Consider the following 18591-nt stretch of genomic DNA (forward strand, 5'->3'; position numbering starts at 1 on the left):
TCAATGAGCTTCAGTCATCTCTAAGCTCGGTATAATTCTAAGTGCCTTCAAATCTCTAAGGCATCATCAAACGGAACAAAATCAATCTACAGGCCCTATGCCTTTAACCCCATATGGGTATTCATCATATTCAATCTTATCAATCATGGCTTAATAGCCTTCTACATAACCTTAAATCAACCATAAATACATGGGCATTCATTCATATATCATGTCCATAAGCAATCATGGCATTTCGGCTTCACATACTTAACATCACCTCAATCGTTGTGCTATTAACCCAATTACATATCATGCCCATATACCTCATTAGGTAGTCCATTCATCATAATTTGGCACAATCTTTAATCCGTAATTCATATCACACTTTGGGTAGGCCTTTTGCTCTAGGTTCTACATACCATGGGATTCTAACACAATGCCACCATGTGGCTCACCACAAATCACACCAATATAAATTTCTGATCTCATATAACTAATTAGCCTAAGCATCCTCATCTAGTTATACAATATATTTGGTTTATAGCCTCGGCACATCCCTCTAGGTAACATACGTATACACATACATACACACACACACACACACACACACATATACATATATCATCATTCAAGCTAGGCTTAAACATCTAGGCATACACAACACTTAGTACCATGGCAGCGTATATTATTACGCATGATGCATCACATGCATTTAATTAAATCCCACTCACTGTGACAAGTTTAGAAGTGTTCCATAGCCAAGCTTCGATTCTTAGCCTCAAACCGTTTTTCAGTTCACAAATGTGCTCAAATTGCTTAATCTTCCTTTAAATAGATCAAAACATCACAAAACTAATTAAATCCTAACTTTCAAAAAATGCTAGCTTATTTTTCTAAAATTAACTGAATTCTTAGCAATCCAACATAAAAGCTCATATATCTTTTAATAAAGAGCTAAACCGATACCTTAGAAGTTGGATTGCATAATCTTTAACTCCAAATTCACTCCAAATGGCTTCAAGAATCCATTTATGGCTTAAGGTTTCAAATGGGTAAAGAGAAAACGAAAACCATGAAAATCAAGCTTTTTAGGAGTGAAAATCCTTGCCTTTAACACTTAGAATCCAAGATTTGTTGTTGGAGTTTGAAAGTTTGGAAGGGTACGAAATTTGACAGAAAATGGTGGAAGAACAAAAAAATAGGAGAAAAATGAGGATATTTTCGAGTTTTAGGGATTTTAAGCCAATTTTAAGCTAATTGGGCAACCTAAGATTGACTATGGAGGGTTTATGGTCGATCTTGGACTGGAAAGTTTTATGACTCACCCATTTCCCCTTCACAAGTTTGATTATGGAGAGTCTATAGTCGATCTTGGACTAGAATGTTAGTTTTTTACTCAATTTTCCTTCACAAGATTGACTATGGAGGGTTTATAGTCAATCCTAAACCAAAAGGTTTTCATTTCTTTTGTTCTTCTTTCCTAAGATCAATTATGGAGAGCCTATAGTCGATCTTAAACCAGAATGCATGATTTCCCTTGCTTTTTACCTCACATGATTGATCTTCTATGCATTATAATCGACTTCTTAGGTCCAAATTTGTAAAAGTTATTCCTTTTAAAGTCTAAACTCATTCTAAATCTCTTTTATAACCTCAAACCATTTATATATGACTCAAATCTTTTACTTAAATAGTCAAACATAAAATCAAAACTCCAATCTAAGCATTAAACCTTTTGGATTCCTTAAGTATGTTCATAAAAGTTTTGCCTAAGTATCATAAGGCATACTTTCTACACTTAACGCATCCATAAATCATCAAAAAAATCTCTAAATGTACAACAAATTTCAAGATTATTCTCTCTACACATAATAGTTCATGTACATACTCCACAAGCATACACATCGGGGTTCAAATTTACTTTTCAATAACTTAACCCATATCGCGCATAAGCCATGTCAAAATCAGGGGTGTTACAAATTACTTCGTCATTTTCTTCTCTGAAGGTCAATCCTATCTCTTACTCAGCTCACAAATTTCCTCAACCTCTTTCTTGATCATTGTATTTATCTTTTTAATATCAAAATCTGAAATTGACCCTTTCTCTTAACGCTCTGTTTTCGTGACGTTTTCACCTAATTCGACCTCAATTTGTTCCTTAAGCCTTTTTCTTCTACTGCTCTTGGATCTTGTTCTCGATGACTATAGAGGCTTTTTTCCTTAGGAATTGTTTTGCCATTTTTTATTTTTTCCCCTCTTCTCACTATTTTGGACCTTTTGTTCTTTAAGAGAAAAAAATTCTAATTTGACACTTTTCCCTCACACTTTTTCTCATTTTGGGCATGACCTCCTACAGATTGATTACTTTTATTTATATCATCTTTTTTTAATCTCTCATCAATTACCTGTCCTACCTTTAAGGCCTCTTTCCTCTTTTCTTCCTTTTATTGACCCGATTCCTTACCTATTTCCTTTTTCTTATTTTCCATTAGTGTTTCATCTTCCTTTGTCAAACTATCATTCTCTTCCTTGAGCCTATATTCCTCTTCTCCTCATAGTAGCTCACTTGAATCTTTCATTATCACTTTAGTATTTTTGTTGAGTCCTTTGCCATCTTCTCACCCGAATCTTGTATTTCCCCTTATGGGAAATTTGCTTTCTCTAAATCTCCCTCTTCTTTGACCTAAAAATCATCAAGTTCAATATCTTTTAAGGGTATTTCCCTTACCTCATCTTGAAGACTCTCCAAACCAAGCCCAAACTCTTCACCATTTATTTTTTCCATGTCTAGGCCTAATTCATTATCCATATTCTCTTTAAATTCTCTTGTTAGACCTTCTTCACTAAAGCTTGTTCCAACTTCCTCTTGGCTTGTTTTCTTACTTCATATCAGCCTCACTGTTTTATTCTTCTCTCTGTTAAGTACACTAGTCCTATCCACATTATTTTTTTCTTAGTTTCTTCTGCTTTTTGACAAATGGTACAAACCTCTATTTTCTTTTGCTTTAGTAGAATGTCACCATTAAATCTCCCTCTTTTTGTTGTGTTGAGTTTGCCTTTCTTCTTTTTCTCTATTTTTTTTCTCCCTAAAACTAGCTTTTTTTCACCTATTTGCTATCAAGCTCAGCTCTACAATATGTTTATTATGCCATTCTTACATAAGAATGCATGTTTACTTACTTGGGTACCTCGAAAATCGTTAAAGGACGGCAATGTATCAAATGGTACAATTAAGTTGAATTAAGTCTCGAACTAGACCAAATAGAGATTTTAAGATGAAATTGAAAATTTTAAAACTCCAGAATGACTTAAAATGGTGATTTGGAGTTTGATGACCGATTTGGAGTCAAATTGGAATTTTTATAACTTAAGGGTAAAATGGTCATTTTGCCACCCGAAGTTAAAATTGGAATGTTGGAAGAAGTTTTTTTATCAAGATTGACTATTTAGAACATAATTTGAGTTTGAGAAGTGAAAAATTTTAATTTCGACATTTTTTCGAGCATAGGGGTAAAATTGAAATTTTACACCACCCAACACTTGTCCAGCACATGGATTTTACCCAATATTATCATGGATAATTGGAAAAATTTAAGTAGTGGAGAGAGATTGCTTAATGGGTAAGTATGACACATGGACCAATGGAATGGTGACATGTGTCAAATTCTCATCCATTTATTATTTTCCTTATAAATTAGCATAAAATCAGCCAATTTCTCTTCATATGGCCGGCCAAAGGAAGAACAAAGCAAGAAAAAAGGAAGAAAAAGAAAGAAAAAAACCCTAGGTGGAAAAATTCAAGGGAAAAGTGTGAAAAATTCAAGGAAACAAGTGACAAAAGGTAAGATTTTTTAATTCTAGCTTGTGATCTACCTTTTCTATGCATTATTTTGCATTTTCCATGGTTGAATCACAAGATATCATGAAGGATTCATGGCTGACCGAATTTAGAGAGAGAAGATTTGATGATTTATTTAGTTAGATTTTGAGATATTTTAGTGTTTTTAGTTGTTTAGTGTCGTGTAGCATGAAAAGCCAACAAGAAAAAAATTCATTTTCTCCCATCACCCATCATTGGCCGAATTCTCCATGTAGAATATTGATGATGATTTTGATTTTATTTCAAGTGATTTGGTTAGGAATTAGTGATTTATGGTGTGAGAATCAAGCTTGAAAAATTATAATGTTGATGCACCCACCATGGCCGAATTTTCCAAGAGAAAATGTGAGGATGTTTTTGCCATATTTCAAGTTATTTAATTTGTGTTTGATGATTTGGAGTAATGAGAGAAAAATGAAATTGTTTGGAGTTGAATTGGACATATTGGCCAATTAATCGAGTGATAGATCGAATTAGGCCAATACCGTTTAATTTAGGTACACAATTGAATTTGTGTAGAACATCGTGTTTAGACAATAATCCGAACAATTTGTATCCCATTTCATACATTAGTATAAAGCCTGAATTGGTTTTATAACAATTTAGCACAATGTAGTAAATGATTTATTGTGCATTATGTCTAGGTGGTGAGCATTCTGGCAAAAGTAAAGAGATAGTACCCGAGGATCAAGAATCGGAGTACTTAGAATTCGACTCCCGAAATAGTGAGTAACCTTATTATCGTCTTAATTATCTAAAGTAGTTTTTATCTAATTTTGTATTTTATGGAAAATGAGTTTAAATGGTAAATCTTTATGTTTTATAAGCCAAATGTGATTAAATGAAAATGATTTTATAAAATTATCTTGAAATTGAATGATGGTTTTGAAAATAGAGTAATTGGAGACTAATTGTTGTGTTATAAATTATGGTTTGAATTGAATGGCTCATGATAATATTTGCATGAATAGCTGAATTGGTATTTGTGTTGAAAATGTATGAACTATTAATTTGCCTTGAGAGGCTGTAAAATAAAATAATTACCATGTCATGCTATTGCAAATTTTATTATATGGTGGGTTATAAATTAGTTGCTACAGTGGACGGGTTCCGTGAACTAGCCTATTAGAGGGGCACGGTAACCCTATTATATTCTTACCTAAATATGAGAGGCGCGGATGGATAACTCCTAAGGTTAACACTTTAGAGTTCACTTCACGTCAAACCACCACGTGAGGGTGAACTTAGCCAACGTCAAGGAACGATTATGTTTTTAAAATAAAAACCTGATTTATGCATACATAACTTTTTAACAGTCTTGGCGAACTCGGTTGGGATAGCCCTCGATCAAGGTATCCCTAATAACTGGGTATGAGAATGATTTTGGCACGAGCCAAAGTTTTAAGAAATTCATAAGCCATGTTGATTTCTCGGATTATATGAATTTATTTTATTTGGTTGAAACAAGTTGAAAGGTGATGAATTACAATATGTTAAACCATTTTATTTTTCTCCATTTACTTGGCTTTAGATATTTTAGATGGTATTTGTTTACTCATCGGGATTATATAATCTCACCACCCTCTTTTTCACCCATTTCAGGCTCAGAATAGGCTGTAGATAGCTGATTTTATCGAAGCTACCATTGGATTTGCATCCTCCAAACTGTAGGTACACAATCTTCCTTACTTTTAGTTATTCGAGGGCCCACTGGTTATTGTAAATTAAGTTAAATACTTTGGCTTACTGTATTACAATATGTATGAATTTATTTTGCTTTTACGTTGCTACAAAAAAATTATTTACGTATAACTCTAATGATATTGTTTTATAAGAAAATAAAATATTTTATTAAATATTTTTTTTATTTTTTTATTATATCCAAATAATAATAATTTCATTTTAAATGAAGGTTTTAGATGTTTAAACTTATTTTTTATTATGAATTATGCATTTTGTACTCGCATACTACATTTTTAACGGATTTTGAGATTAATGAGGAAAAATGACCAAAATGCCCTGTGAGAAAAAATTTGTTTTTCTATTGTTTTAATTTGAAAATAGTTTATAATCTCTCAAAAAATAATTTTAGTGACTAATACTCACAGGGGAAGCGAGAAAAACTGATGTTAAGCCTTGCGAGGTTTCGATTGACATTTCGGGTAATTAATGTCTATCGGGACATCGCGATGGTTGTCACGGGCTCGATGGGAGTTCCGAGTCGTGACAAAACAGTCAACCCTCAATCCTATCCCTTTGTCTGATTTTGACCCATGACTTCACTCTTAGCCATAGCTTTTAATTTGAATTTTATTGAGCTATTTGATAGAACCATACCTTTTGCTCCTTTTTGAGATTTGTCTTTGGGTGTTGCAAACTCATCATTGCTTTCGCTCTTCCACCACTACTACTATTGCAATTGGTGATCACCGACCCCTTGAATCTCTCTTCAGCATTCATTGAATCTTTTCTTGTGCAATATGCCTCCAATTGTAACTTGTTTTGACACTGACTATATTGACCCGTATACTAAGTTTCTTGCCTACAACTTCCATATAAAATCCATTAAGGATAAAAAATCTACTCTTACCTTAACCAATATAAATGCTTCATCAAACCTCTCCCTTTTAAAAGTACCTTTATCCACCGTTAGGAACTCCCTCTAACACTTTCCAATGGTCTCTTGAATGTGTTGATGTCCCATGCATGAATGGACACTTCACATAATCGGACCCATAGTTTAACCTCCCTTGTATCATTAAGAATTGAGACAAGAATTAATGATTTGAACCACTTCTCCGTCAGCTTTATTAGCCTTGAGTTACATTATGTTTGGATTTGACAAAAATCATATGTTATCTTAAAGTTAATATCCAGCATTTGAAATTGTCTCAAATATATTTTTAATCCATTAAGGTTACATATTTGTTTGAAAAGCCACGTATCATTAGAAATCACCTTATAAGCTTTCAAACCATGCATATGCAGCTAAGAATGCAAGAGCAAACATGCCTTGAATTGTCGTTTAATTATAAAAACAAGGCAAGGAAGAAGTAACTGGAGAGAAACACCAAAAAGTTAAAGAAACCTCAAGACACAAGTCAAGAGTCGATCCTAAAAATGCTCAAGTCGATCTAAAGGCTGAAAAGTGCAAAACTTGAATAATATAAAGCCATAATTGACCTTAAAGTGCCTATAGTCGACCTTGTTCCAAAAAGATCAAGAAAATCAAGTTTTGAATAGACATAGTAGATCTTGGCCAAAGCATAATCGACCTTGACAAGTTAAAAACAAAGAAAAGTCAACTTTACATAACATAATCGACTATAAAGGAAACATAGTTAACTATAGTAGTCCAAACTTGCAAAAAACATGCTTTCGAGAGTTAGATCAACTAAAGGAAGGTTACATTCAATTATAAAAGTCCTAATTTGAGAAATTTTAAGAACATAGTTGACCCTAGGAGCTTTATAGTCGACCTTTAAGCTTTAACAATGGTTAAATTTGATTCAAACTTGTGTCAAACGGCTCCAAACTCTGCCTCAGCCATAAATAAACGTATTTGAGCCATTTGGAAGTAAGAGAAGACTTAAACCAAAGCTTCAAACCTTGAAAGACCATTAAAAGCTCATCTTCATGCTCTAGCATCTTTGTAGTCTTCCACTTAACTTGCAAAGTTGAATACGTGCTTCATTTGAGCTTATCATTCTTTTCTTACTACATCTAAGCTAAAATCTCTAGCATCCAACCTTTGCAAGGCAAATCTTCGCTATTATTTATTTGTACACACATCTCATAAAGGCTCTAGCTTAATCTTGAAAAGCTATTTGTGAGGGTTTGTTGTTGAGCTTTAAAAACCATTATTGTTGGGTTATCATTTCATCTCGTTAAACAGTAAGAATCCCTTTGTGGATTGTGTAAAGGTTATTGCTTAATCCCGTGAAAAAGCTATTGGAAGGATTGTTGCTTGATCCCATTAGAAAGAAAGAATCCATTTATGGATTATATGAGGGTTATCGCTTTGTTCCGTTAAAAAGTAAGAATCCTTGATAGTGGATTGAAATTCTTTGTTTTCCAAAGGAGTGGATGTAGACATCAAAAAAGCTAAACCATTATAAATTCTTTGTCTCTTTCTAATTTTTTCTTTATTATTTATTGTTTATATTTGCCTTAGGAAAATAGTTTTATATTGATTTTTTATTTTACACTTAGAAAAATATTTTTCCTTTTACTTTTCATAGCTAGCATTTAACTTAGAAAAAATATTTTATCTTAGTGTATTATTTTTGCGCTTAGTGATTTATTGTTGGAAGATTATTTTTTGATGCTAGGAAATATTTTTTGCTGAAAAAGTTTTGATCTTTATAACTAGATTTTTAAAAAAAATTTATAAATACCAATTCACCCCTTCTTGGTACACTTCACTTTGAGACTTCTACACTAACAAGCTCCTAGTAATGTTCGATCATAACCTTTATCTCACCTAGTTCTTCAAACATTACAAGGATGGTCATCCTTTTTAAAACTCTAACTTGAACATTAACTCTTTCTCTATTCAATCCAGATTGAATTGCATTGTAATCCACCTTTTTTTTTAATGTTCCCACTGCACTTTTCTGCACCCACTCCATATCCTCGTCGGGGACATTTGTGCTAACTACAACTACATTAATTGTGCTTTTTTTTTTGTTGCCATTCCTCTATTCTTGCTCCACTTCTATTTTTGCAACTTTGGGTCCACCTTTTGGTCCGCTACCTCTTTTAAGCACTTCTCTATATTTATCTTCTCAATAAGTTTAGCCTTATATTATTCTTTCTCCCTTGCTTCTTTGCTCGCCACTACTTCCTTGTATGACCGCCCACCAAACCCTTATCCCATGAACTTAGGTTATGAACCTTTATTTCCTTGATCTTCAAATCCTTTCTCAACGACTTGATTCTCCTCACCGCTAGACACTTCCCATCCATCCACTGATGACCTCCCCATTTTAATGCCTTTTCTAGTTTTTAACTTTCCTTATACTTGATGAAGGCAAAGTTTGCCTCCCTCCTTGAATCTTGGTGAACTTTCCTTAGGATGAAAACATCAACCACATTCTCATATTCCTCAAAGGCTCCCTCGATAGTTAAACAAGTTAGTCTTTTACTCAAATTATCCATAAACAAAGATTGAAGACTATCCAACCATCTTCTACCAATTCTCCTCTCATCTCCGATCAGCCTTTAACACGTATAAATTCACCAATTATTGAATTGATGCATTCATTTTTCTCTTTTATTTTTCCTTTAGTTTTCATTGCTTCAACCTTTTTTTTTTCTCTCTCAAGTGTTGAATTTCGCTCTTTTTCTCACAAGTTCTCTCTTTATGTTCTTTTTTTTTTTCTTTTGGTATCTATCTTTCTTCTCTTTTCCCATCGACTTATCTCTTCATCCCTTCCCAATCCTTTTAAGGTAACAAGAAATCCTTGCCTTAGTCTATCCCATCCCCACACTCGCTAAAGCACTCATGCACTTCCCCTTCAGCTCAATAACCCCACTTTAATCTCCCTTTAAGTTCACCATATACATGACTTCTCTCTTCCCTCTCCCATACAAACGTCCTCCACCTTGAAGCTCAACATTCATACACACGAGTACAAAACCCTTCCTCGACACACCCTTCCCTTTGTTTGGTTGCATGTTCCATTTGCTGTATGAAAGGTAATGGCAACTAAGAGTTTTTCAAAGGAAGAACAAACTAATGACTAATGTGTTTAAGTGGGAGATGTTGGAATCTAGATCGAGTCAAGTGGATTCTAACTCATTCATACATCTACATAAAGCATAACTTTAGTTCCTATTTAGAGTTGTTAACTCTTAATTAGAGTTAAAGTCAGAATCCATTCCTGATTTCTGATATTTGCTATATAAATAGACACATATACTTTTGAAAATTAAATCAAATGAAAATCTCAATAACACTAGTAATAATTTTCTCTTCTAAACTCTCTTTTGTTTAATCTTTGGATGTCCACCAAAAACCTTAGAATTTGGAGTGTAGAAATTTGTGGACAACGCTAGTAAAGACTTTGTACACAAGGAGATTAAAAAGTTATACAATAGTATACCAAGAATACATCTTTGGAGGTTCGTATAACATATATCGGTTACTTGATTTGGGAATTTGGATTGGCATTAACCTATTAGTTTGCTTCACTTCCAAATGTGAAAATGATTATTTTTAGGGATTACATGAAAAGTTAACATATCTTTACATTTTATTACCACTAAGCTTTACTATCTTACCAGAAAAAAAAAAAAAGCCATACTATTGTTTTTCCTTCTCTCTTGTCAGCAACTTAGTTCCCATTTTCAGTCAATCATGGCATAAATATAAAAACAAGGATAGGCAAACATCCCAAAATGCACGGTCGTATTATGCATCGAAGGAGTGATATATGACAATTTTTTAATTGGACGTACCAATGTATTTGACTATGCATTTAGAAATTTGAAACATGACATTTTGGGAACAAATTAAGTCGACCAGCATATCTTCACATCTGCATTCTTTCACGTGATCCTACAACAAACCAATGAGATCAGATTATGCTAATCGCAACAGCCCTCTGCATCTGAATGCCTTGGGAAGTTGGAATGATGCATTTGAAGATTTAATTTTTAAAGACTGATAGTGCATTTTTGGGGAACAAAAAGATTTTCTGACATCTGATCCAACTTGCATCAGCAAGATTCTATTTATTAAAATATGGATAAACTTGTATTTATTTATATAAGATAAAATTCAAAAACTAAAGCTGTCAACGTCCCCAACAAACAAAGGGGTGCTAGAAGTCATTACCAATTGAAGAACCTAAGGAAGATGATCCATACCGGAAAATTGACTTTAAGGGCACTCATTGCTCTTTTTCAGACTTTTTCATTGTTGGGATTCAAACCCAGTTGTCACGCAGACATAAAGTTAACACAAATTCTTGGGTTTTACACAAAAAAATTCATCTTTTCACCATTCTTTTCTGCTGGTGGATTCTTCAAAGTTTGGTTCCGAGTGGTTCTTCAAGAAGCACACAAATCAAGGCAACCTTTGTCATGCATAACCGTCTGTTTTTCTTTCACATGTCCTAATACTTTCTTCAACTTCATGTTAGACGGCAAGAAGTTCGATTAGTTAACCTTGTGAAGCACATCACGTGGATACCATGCACATTGTTAATTAGCTCAAAAATGGCTTCTCAAACCAGTATTAGTTGTTGGGTGTTTCGGGAAAAAGAAAAGAACTTTTGAATTTAAATAGTCGACATAACTGGTTGATCAAGAGAAGCCGGCAAGGTAAAAGAGGTGTCAGAAACACATGTCCCAATTCAATTTCCCATCGGGGCCCTCTAAACTCAAGCCGCCCCATCCCTTGCCTGGTGGTACGTGGCGTTAGGAAATACTCATCGCTGTGGGGGCAAAGGCCAAATGGCTAGTGACGAACGAAAAAACATGCAACTGCATAGTACCATTTGTGAGTTACCCGAAGAGTGAATAAAGGACAAGCATATCTGATATTACAGCATATAAATTTGCTTACAAGTGGAACTTAAACTTTGTGCAGTAATAAGAGGAGTGCGGAGTGATATCCTAGAGGTAAGGTGCGGAGCAAAAGGGCTAAATCATTAACTTAATAGAGTGACGACCAAAATGACTGATCTTCCACCGGTAATGCAAAATTACATGAACTGGCCGGTGCGTCATAGTAACAGTCAACTTCAAATTTTGGGAAGAATGGTGGGTGCAGAAGGCTCTTGCTGAGATTATCTTCTTCGTCTTGGGAAAAATCCGATTGATCTGGCTCAAAAGCATTGGATGAATCCGCAGGCTCTATCAATGAAGAATGATTCCCATCTGTGTAATGAGGGCTATCTGAGTCAAAAACATCACTCTTAGCTGAACATGCTTCTTCCTGTTTGCAGGCCGGCGATGGCACACGAGACACATTTTCAGGAGATGTATCACAATTGGGTTTTTTGGATTCTGCATTAGATGAATTTATGGCATCAAGAGATCCCGAATTTTCCATCCCTTCCTCTCCATTAAGCAGTTTCTCTTTGAGTGCAAGCACCTGTTGCATAGCAAAATAGAACCATCAGTTTTGAGTAATTACTGGAGCTAATTACTAATTTAAAATAGCAAATGCTGAGTTGTCTTAGGTGAAAGGTTTACCTCATTTCCCAAATCCTCCTTCTCCTTAAGGAGATTGTCATAGTCAGTCTTGAGCTCATCATAGCTGGCTTTCAAGGAATCATAGTCCTTTTCCAGCTGTTTGTTCTTAAATCGAGCACGCCGATTTTGAAACCAAATTGCAACTTGGCGGGGCTGTAAGCCAAGTTCTTTTGCAAGTTGCACTTTTCTCTCTGGTTCAAGTTTGTTCTCAACCTCAAAGCTCCTCTCAAGAAACTGAACTTGGGTAGCTGTAAGCCGCCTTTTCTTTGCTGGTGGGCGATATGATCCATGAAAATCATCATCTCCACTCTCTTCTTTGTCAAGCGGTTGGAAGAATAGCATATCTGTGGTCTCGACTCCATTAACATTCTCATAATTAATGATAGGCTTCTGACCTAATTAAATCAGAGACCATAGACACAAAAAATCAGATGAATCTAACCGTTTCTAATTTGTAGGAGCAATATATAATACCAATCTTCTGATCTTTTTACAAAGTTCATTATCAGGTATTCTCAAGGAAGGATTTTTCATGGCTTTTTTTTTCAATTCAGATATAGTGATCTAACATGCTTTATCACAAAGCAGATCATAAATGGAGTTCCCCATTCTGTTTCAGTTCAAAATGTTGACGTCCGGAGTCAAAGAAAGAGATTTTAATAACCAAAGATGGAAACAACACAAAGTGCAATAAGAAGAACTTTATGTAATGGCTTCAAACTTTTCCTTTTTACTACTAAGTCTACTAAGTCTTACAAATTACGATGGTTACTCTGTTTAAAAAGAGATATGAAGAAGCTAAAGACTTTGTTGTTGATTAACTTTCCTACTCCCAAAAAAATCATTCAACAGCATAACATAAATCACAATAAGAAGCAAGTAAAGGAAAATAAAATTGGGAAAATCTCAAGCTACATGAAAAACAAGAACAGTCCAACTTTGACACAAGAATGGACGCCAACAAGCAACCAGACAAAACCCATTACTAAAATTTAAATATACAACAATCAAAAAGAAAATCAAAAGCAAAGAACAAGAGAGATAATAGCTCTCAAAGACAAAAGAAGCAGCAACAGAAAAAAAAATAGATGCAGAGAGGAAAACAAAATTACCCCGGAGAGCAGAGGTAGATGAGGGTATCCACAAAGATTCCATAACCTCAGAGGAACAAGAAAGCTGTTCACTATGAATCAAAGCATTCATGTTTGAGCTACCACAGATTTTTCCACCCTCCATAGTCGCCTTTGGTTTTTATTATCTTTTTGTGTGTGGTTTTGTGGGATTCCCAGAGGCCTAAAAGATTATATCTTTGAGAAAAGAAACATTAATCGTGTGTTTCAGTTTGATCTATGACTTGTCATGCAAAAAATTGTGATGGGAATCACTGTAATGTGGAAAACTGGAAAGCAAGAAAAGCTTATATCCATAACTCAGTAGAAGAGACACTGGCCAAGCTTCAAACTTTAAATCCAGAGAAGAAAAAGGAAAAAACTAGTTCAGCTTTCAAATTGAGTGACAGAGAGCTTGAAAGTTTTCTTTTTCAAGTAGTGTTCCAAGCACAGGGAGCTTGTGTAAAATAAAAGTTGAAAACTTGAAGAGAGATTCCCCTTGGGAGACTGTGGTGGCAAGGGCCTGATGGGGGTTTAAATGAAGCTTGGGGTGAAGGGACAGAGGGGGGAGCTTGGCCTTTTTTTTTTTTTTTTTTTTTTTTTTTCTTTTTGGAGATAGTAGACGGGCTGAAAATGGAGTTACCATATTGTCCCTACGTTCTTCATTTCTGGTATTAATAATTTAATTTAAACAAAATACCATAGCCCATTTTCTCTTCATTTTTAATTTATTAGTATTTATTAGTTACTCGTATAAAGTACATGGTCTGTATTTTATTTTTTTTTCAATTTTCCTTTTCTATACGAAGAAGAAAAATCTTTTTTTTTCTTTTGGGTGCACAAAGATGTCACTTAAGATGTGATTTGTTTGAAGTTCTTGAATATTTAACCAAAACCAGTTATCTGTCAATCTAGATGCAGTTCAGCATGAGTGTTGAAGCAGATTTTTTGGGAAATTATTTGGTAACCAGGTGCCCATAAGCTTTAGAATTGGGACCAAGAATTAAAGAATTCCACCTCTCTCCTTTGCAGCCAGTCCTCTCTAGCAGATTCAATTGTCATAAAAGATCAAAGTTATTGAGATAGTCTCTGTCATTCATACCAAAATGTCAACTTTCCTCAGGAAAATTACATATTCCTGCTCGAATAGTGATGGTTAGATGATCTAAGCAATTGCTACAAGGAAAGAAGTTTGTTTGAACCAGAAAAGAAGATGGTGTCTGGAATCTGGATCTTTCCAAAAGAAGGCGACAGAGGACCACATTTTTTTTTCTTCCTGTAATTTATTTTTGGAACTTCTTTGTCTGCGTTTGAACCAGAATTAGGACAAGTTGTTTGGGGCAGTACATTGAACTTGAGAAAGTTCCCGAAAAAAATATCTTCCAAGTTGGCAGGATTGGTTTGGTTAAACCATCATCATGTAGTTCATCAAGGAAGCACCCCAATTTTTGGGTCATTTTGTGCGTGATTCACTCACTCTACACAAAACGGGATAAGGGAAATATTTTTTGGGTGCATATTTATTTTACCTACGTATGCTTGTATTGAATTTTAGAAATGATAAAAGTATTCCACATTAGTCTCACTATTAGTAAATTTATAATATATATATATAAAAATATAGATATCAAAATTTTTTTGATTGATCAAAATAATCATATTTATTCATTATATATCTAAAATATCATTTTAAATATTTTATATTATTTAATATTAATTCGATTTATCTAATTTATAAATATATAAAAATTATAGTTCTATGGAATGACTTTTTATATTAAAAATATTAATAAAATTTATTCAAATTGCAAATAAAAATTTTAATTGCATTAAATGATTTTTATTAAAAAATAATTTTTAATTCTAATAGGATTAGTAATTTATAGATTAATATTACAAAATTTCAATTATATAATTAAAATGTTAATTGTTTTTAATATATAATTGTCTTTCAATGACTGTTGTCTTTTATTTATAAACAATTACCATTACATTTTAGAATTATTTACATTTTATATTAATTATTATTTAAAAATATATAAAAAATCAAGTATTCATGTGACAATAAATGTTAATATTTAAAAATTATTATTTTATTATCTTAATATATACTATTTGTAAGTAATTAGACATTATATACCTTATGATTTTTTTCTCGAATAATTTATAATAATAATAATAATAATAATAATAATAATATAATGACACGATCCATTTTGCATTTTACATTGGTGTTGCTGTTGCATTACTATGACTTATGAAATTGGGAAGACCGATAGCATAGCATAAATTTTGCTTTCTTAAAATAATTAGAACCTTGGTGGGAGATCAAAATATGATTAACAATTTGTTCCGAAATCAGAGAAAAAAAATTAGTATAATATTTGAAAAAACTCTTGAATTAATAAAAAAATTCAAATAAATTTTTTTCTTTTATTTCATTCAATTAAATTTTTATTTTTATTTTAAATGAAATAAATTTTTATAATTAATAGTTGACTAAGTTCCATTGATTTAAATATCACTTATTATTATATTCATGTGACGTTGATGGAGTATTAATATGACATTGACATAAAAGATAAAAATGTCATATGATCATGTTATTATGTAACGTCATTATCTATTATGACATATCAGGATAATATATTAACATCACATAATATAAATTGACAAATGATATCTTCATTAATAACAATTAATAAATTATTAGTTATAAAAATTTATTTAATTTATAATAAAAATATAAAAATTTTATTAAATATAATAAAAAATAATAATTTATTTAAAATTTTTTAAATAATTTAAAAGCTTTTATAGATATTAGATTATAAAAATTTTCTTTTTATTCGCTCATTCTGTTTTTGGACACCGTGAAGGGCAATATAAATAATGGAATATATGACGATGGAAACTAAAAAAAAATTAAAAGAGGAGAAAAAAATGGGGTACATGGGTAAAAGGGAAAAAAACAAAGAGGAGAGATGTAGATGACAACGAGGCCGAAAAAACAGAAGCAAGGGGTCCAATCAAGTCACTATCAGATTTGGGAGCTCTTTGTAAATGCGGGAGCCAGAGTCGATGACTCACTACCCCTATGCCCACCCCCCCCCCCCCCCCCCAGCCCCTAACCTATATGCCCCTATAACCTTCACTTCATCCCCCCCTGTCTATCTCTCTCTCTCTCTCTCTCTCATTCAAAGATTTCAATTTTCAATTCGCCACCCTTTCAAACTTAAAAGCCCTTTTGTTCTATTATTATTAGATTTAAAATAGAAAACCCTTTTGTTTTGTTGTGAAATAGCCAGTGAACTTCCTCCCATTGCCCCTCCGCGCGGGCGGCCTCTCTTCCTCCATCCCAACCCACCGCATATGGAGTAGTATTTATTCTTTTACAACCCTGGATGAAGAGTTTGCTAATTTCTGTTTATATGATTTGTCTTCACTGGACAATAGATTTCAAATGCTTAGTTCAAAACTATTTAAAAAACCTTATTAACTAAATTAACTAACATTTTTAATTGTAAAGCTCTTCTAAATATGATGAGATTGATCACCTAATGGAGCATAATAGAGACAGCTTAAGCTTTATTGAAGGAAAAAAAAATGGCTTTACGGATTTTGGTTAAAGTCTTAAAGATCAATGCTAAGCTTTTGATTCAAAACTTCTGTTGGACATGATATATAACAAATCAAACTTTTGAGATAATTTATTATTTGTATGTTGTTGGACACTTTTCGAACTTAAATGTTAGTGCCATTTTTTTGTGGTTATAATATACATAAAAAAATATAAAGAAAATGAGATTGGTTGTTGAAGCCATGAGTCGAGCCATCATCTTCAATCTACATTGAGCACTTGCTATATATCTACAAAAAGGCTTTTAACAGATATAAGCTCTTGAGATTTACTAATGCTGATACACACCAACAGCTCATTTCTACTTTTACTCGTGTATTTATGTAAATTGCAAAAATCTTATGATATTAGGTTGAAAATATATTTGTTTTTTGATTAAATACTTAAATAAATTCTTTGAAATATACTGAAAAAGTTAATTAAATCTCTATCTTTTTATTACGTTCAAATAAAGATCTGAATTTTTATTTTAGATTAAATAAGTTTCTCTCACTAATTGTTGATTAACTTTCGTTAGTTAATGGTACAATTAGTAATTTTATATCACATCATCTGCCGCAGGGTATATTGACATGTCATTTTATTTTATTTGTGCAAATTGATATTAATTTCTATACTAAAGAGAAACAACAATTCTTCTCAAACTGTTCCTTTTCCTCCTTTTAAATTTGCAACACCTTTCTTCATTATCTCTTGCCTCAATAAATAATCTGTCAAAACTCTTTTTCCAGAAGAAGAAAAAAGAATATTGTTATTCAATTTTCTACTCATGCAAGTGCACGTATCGTAAAAATAATATAGAGATGAGTAGAGTGTCGATCCCACAGAGAATTGAATTAATCCTTATTGTTAACTATTAAAATTAACACATCTTAATTTTATCTAAACAATTAAAATTAAAAAAAAATTAAATTAATAAAGTAATAATTAAAACTAATATATCAACAAATTTTACTTCTAGTGATTAACGGATCTAAGATTATGATATCCCTCAATACTTCATCTGAATATTATCTCTCTCTCTCTTAACTCAGTTTAATGGATTAAGTTGCTAATCTAAAGTCCTAAATTATTTACAAGTCTCTATCGAGTTTCTTATAAAAATACATTTCCCAATTAATTTACTATATGTCTATGCAAATTATATTGGAGAAAGATTTATTAAGTTTATGCTCTAATTTTGGCTACATATAGCTTATAGGTGTATGTCTACCCTATATGCAAATCAAACCACCTAATCAACTGAGTGCATTAGATCATGTGCTATTCTTTTCAAGGTCTACCTAAATCTCTTTCACCAAGGTTTAACCTAGGTTTCCAATTCAATCTAATTAGTGATTAGGCAATTAGAAGCATTAAGAATAGAATAAAATAAACAACCTAAATCTATCAAACATAAGTAAAAGAGAGATTAATAATCTAAACTACATATTGAGTTCAATTATAATCTTAGATTAACAATTTAGTTCCCCATCAAGTCACACATCATCATTAAATACAGTTTAAACATTAAGAACAAAGCCAAGAAAATAAAAGAATAAAATAAAAGATAGAAAAACTCAAGAGTTGTGTTCTTGATCTCCAAATCTCCTTGAATCCTTCAAATTCTTCTTAGCTGCAATGACTCTTGTGGCTTGACTCTCAATTGTTAATCTGGTGTTTTCTTCCTTCTTCCCTTTTCTCCAAAAGGTTGTTTTTATAAGCTTTAAAGTTAGGCCAAGTTGGGTGAAGAAAGAAGTCAATTCCAATTAGATTATGTGGGTTGTAGCCTTGCC

The 18591-nt window shown here is 32.6% G+C and overlaps 1 protein-coding gene across 2 annotated transcripts; it reads right to left on the bottom strand.

The window, feature by feature from the left end:
• Positions 11384-13760, bottom strand: LOC18609281 (homeobox-leucine zipper protein HAT5). 2 transcript variants are annotated; one of them, XM_007044315.2, is made up of 3 exons: positions 13180-13760; positions 12068-12411; positions 11384-11966 (listed from the first exon to the last, which is right to left on the bottom strand). In XM_007044315.2, exons 1-3 carry the CDS (start codon positions 13301-13303, stop codon positions 11526-11528), a joined length of 909 nt encoding a protein of 302 aa, XP_007044377.2. In that variant the 5' UTR covers positions 13304-13760; the 3' UTR covers positions 11384-11525. The 2 variants fall into 2 exon arrangements, with proteins under 2 accessions (XP_007044377.2, XP_007044376.2); XM_007044314.2 differs by having other exon boundaries at positions 12068-12462; positions 13180-13759.

Source organism: Theobroma cacao, chromosome 2 (genome assembly GCF_000208745.1).
Source record: "Theobroma cacao cultivar B97-61/B2 chromosome 2, Criollo_cocoa_genome_V2, whole genome shotgun sequence".
Lineage (NCBI taxonomy): Eukaryota > Viridiplantae > Streptophyta > Magnoliopsida > Malvales > Malvaceae > Theobroma > Theobroma cacao.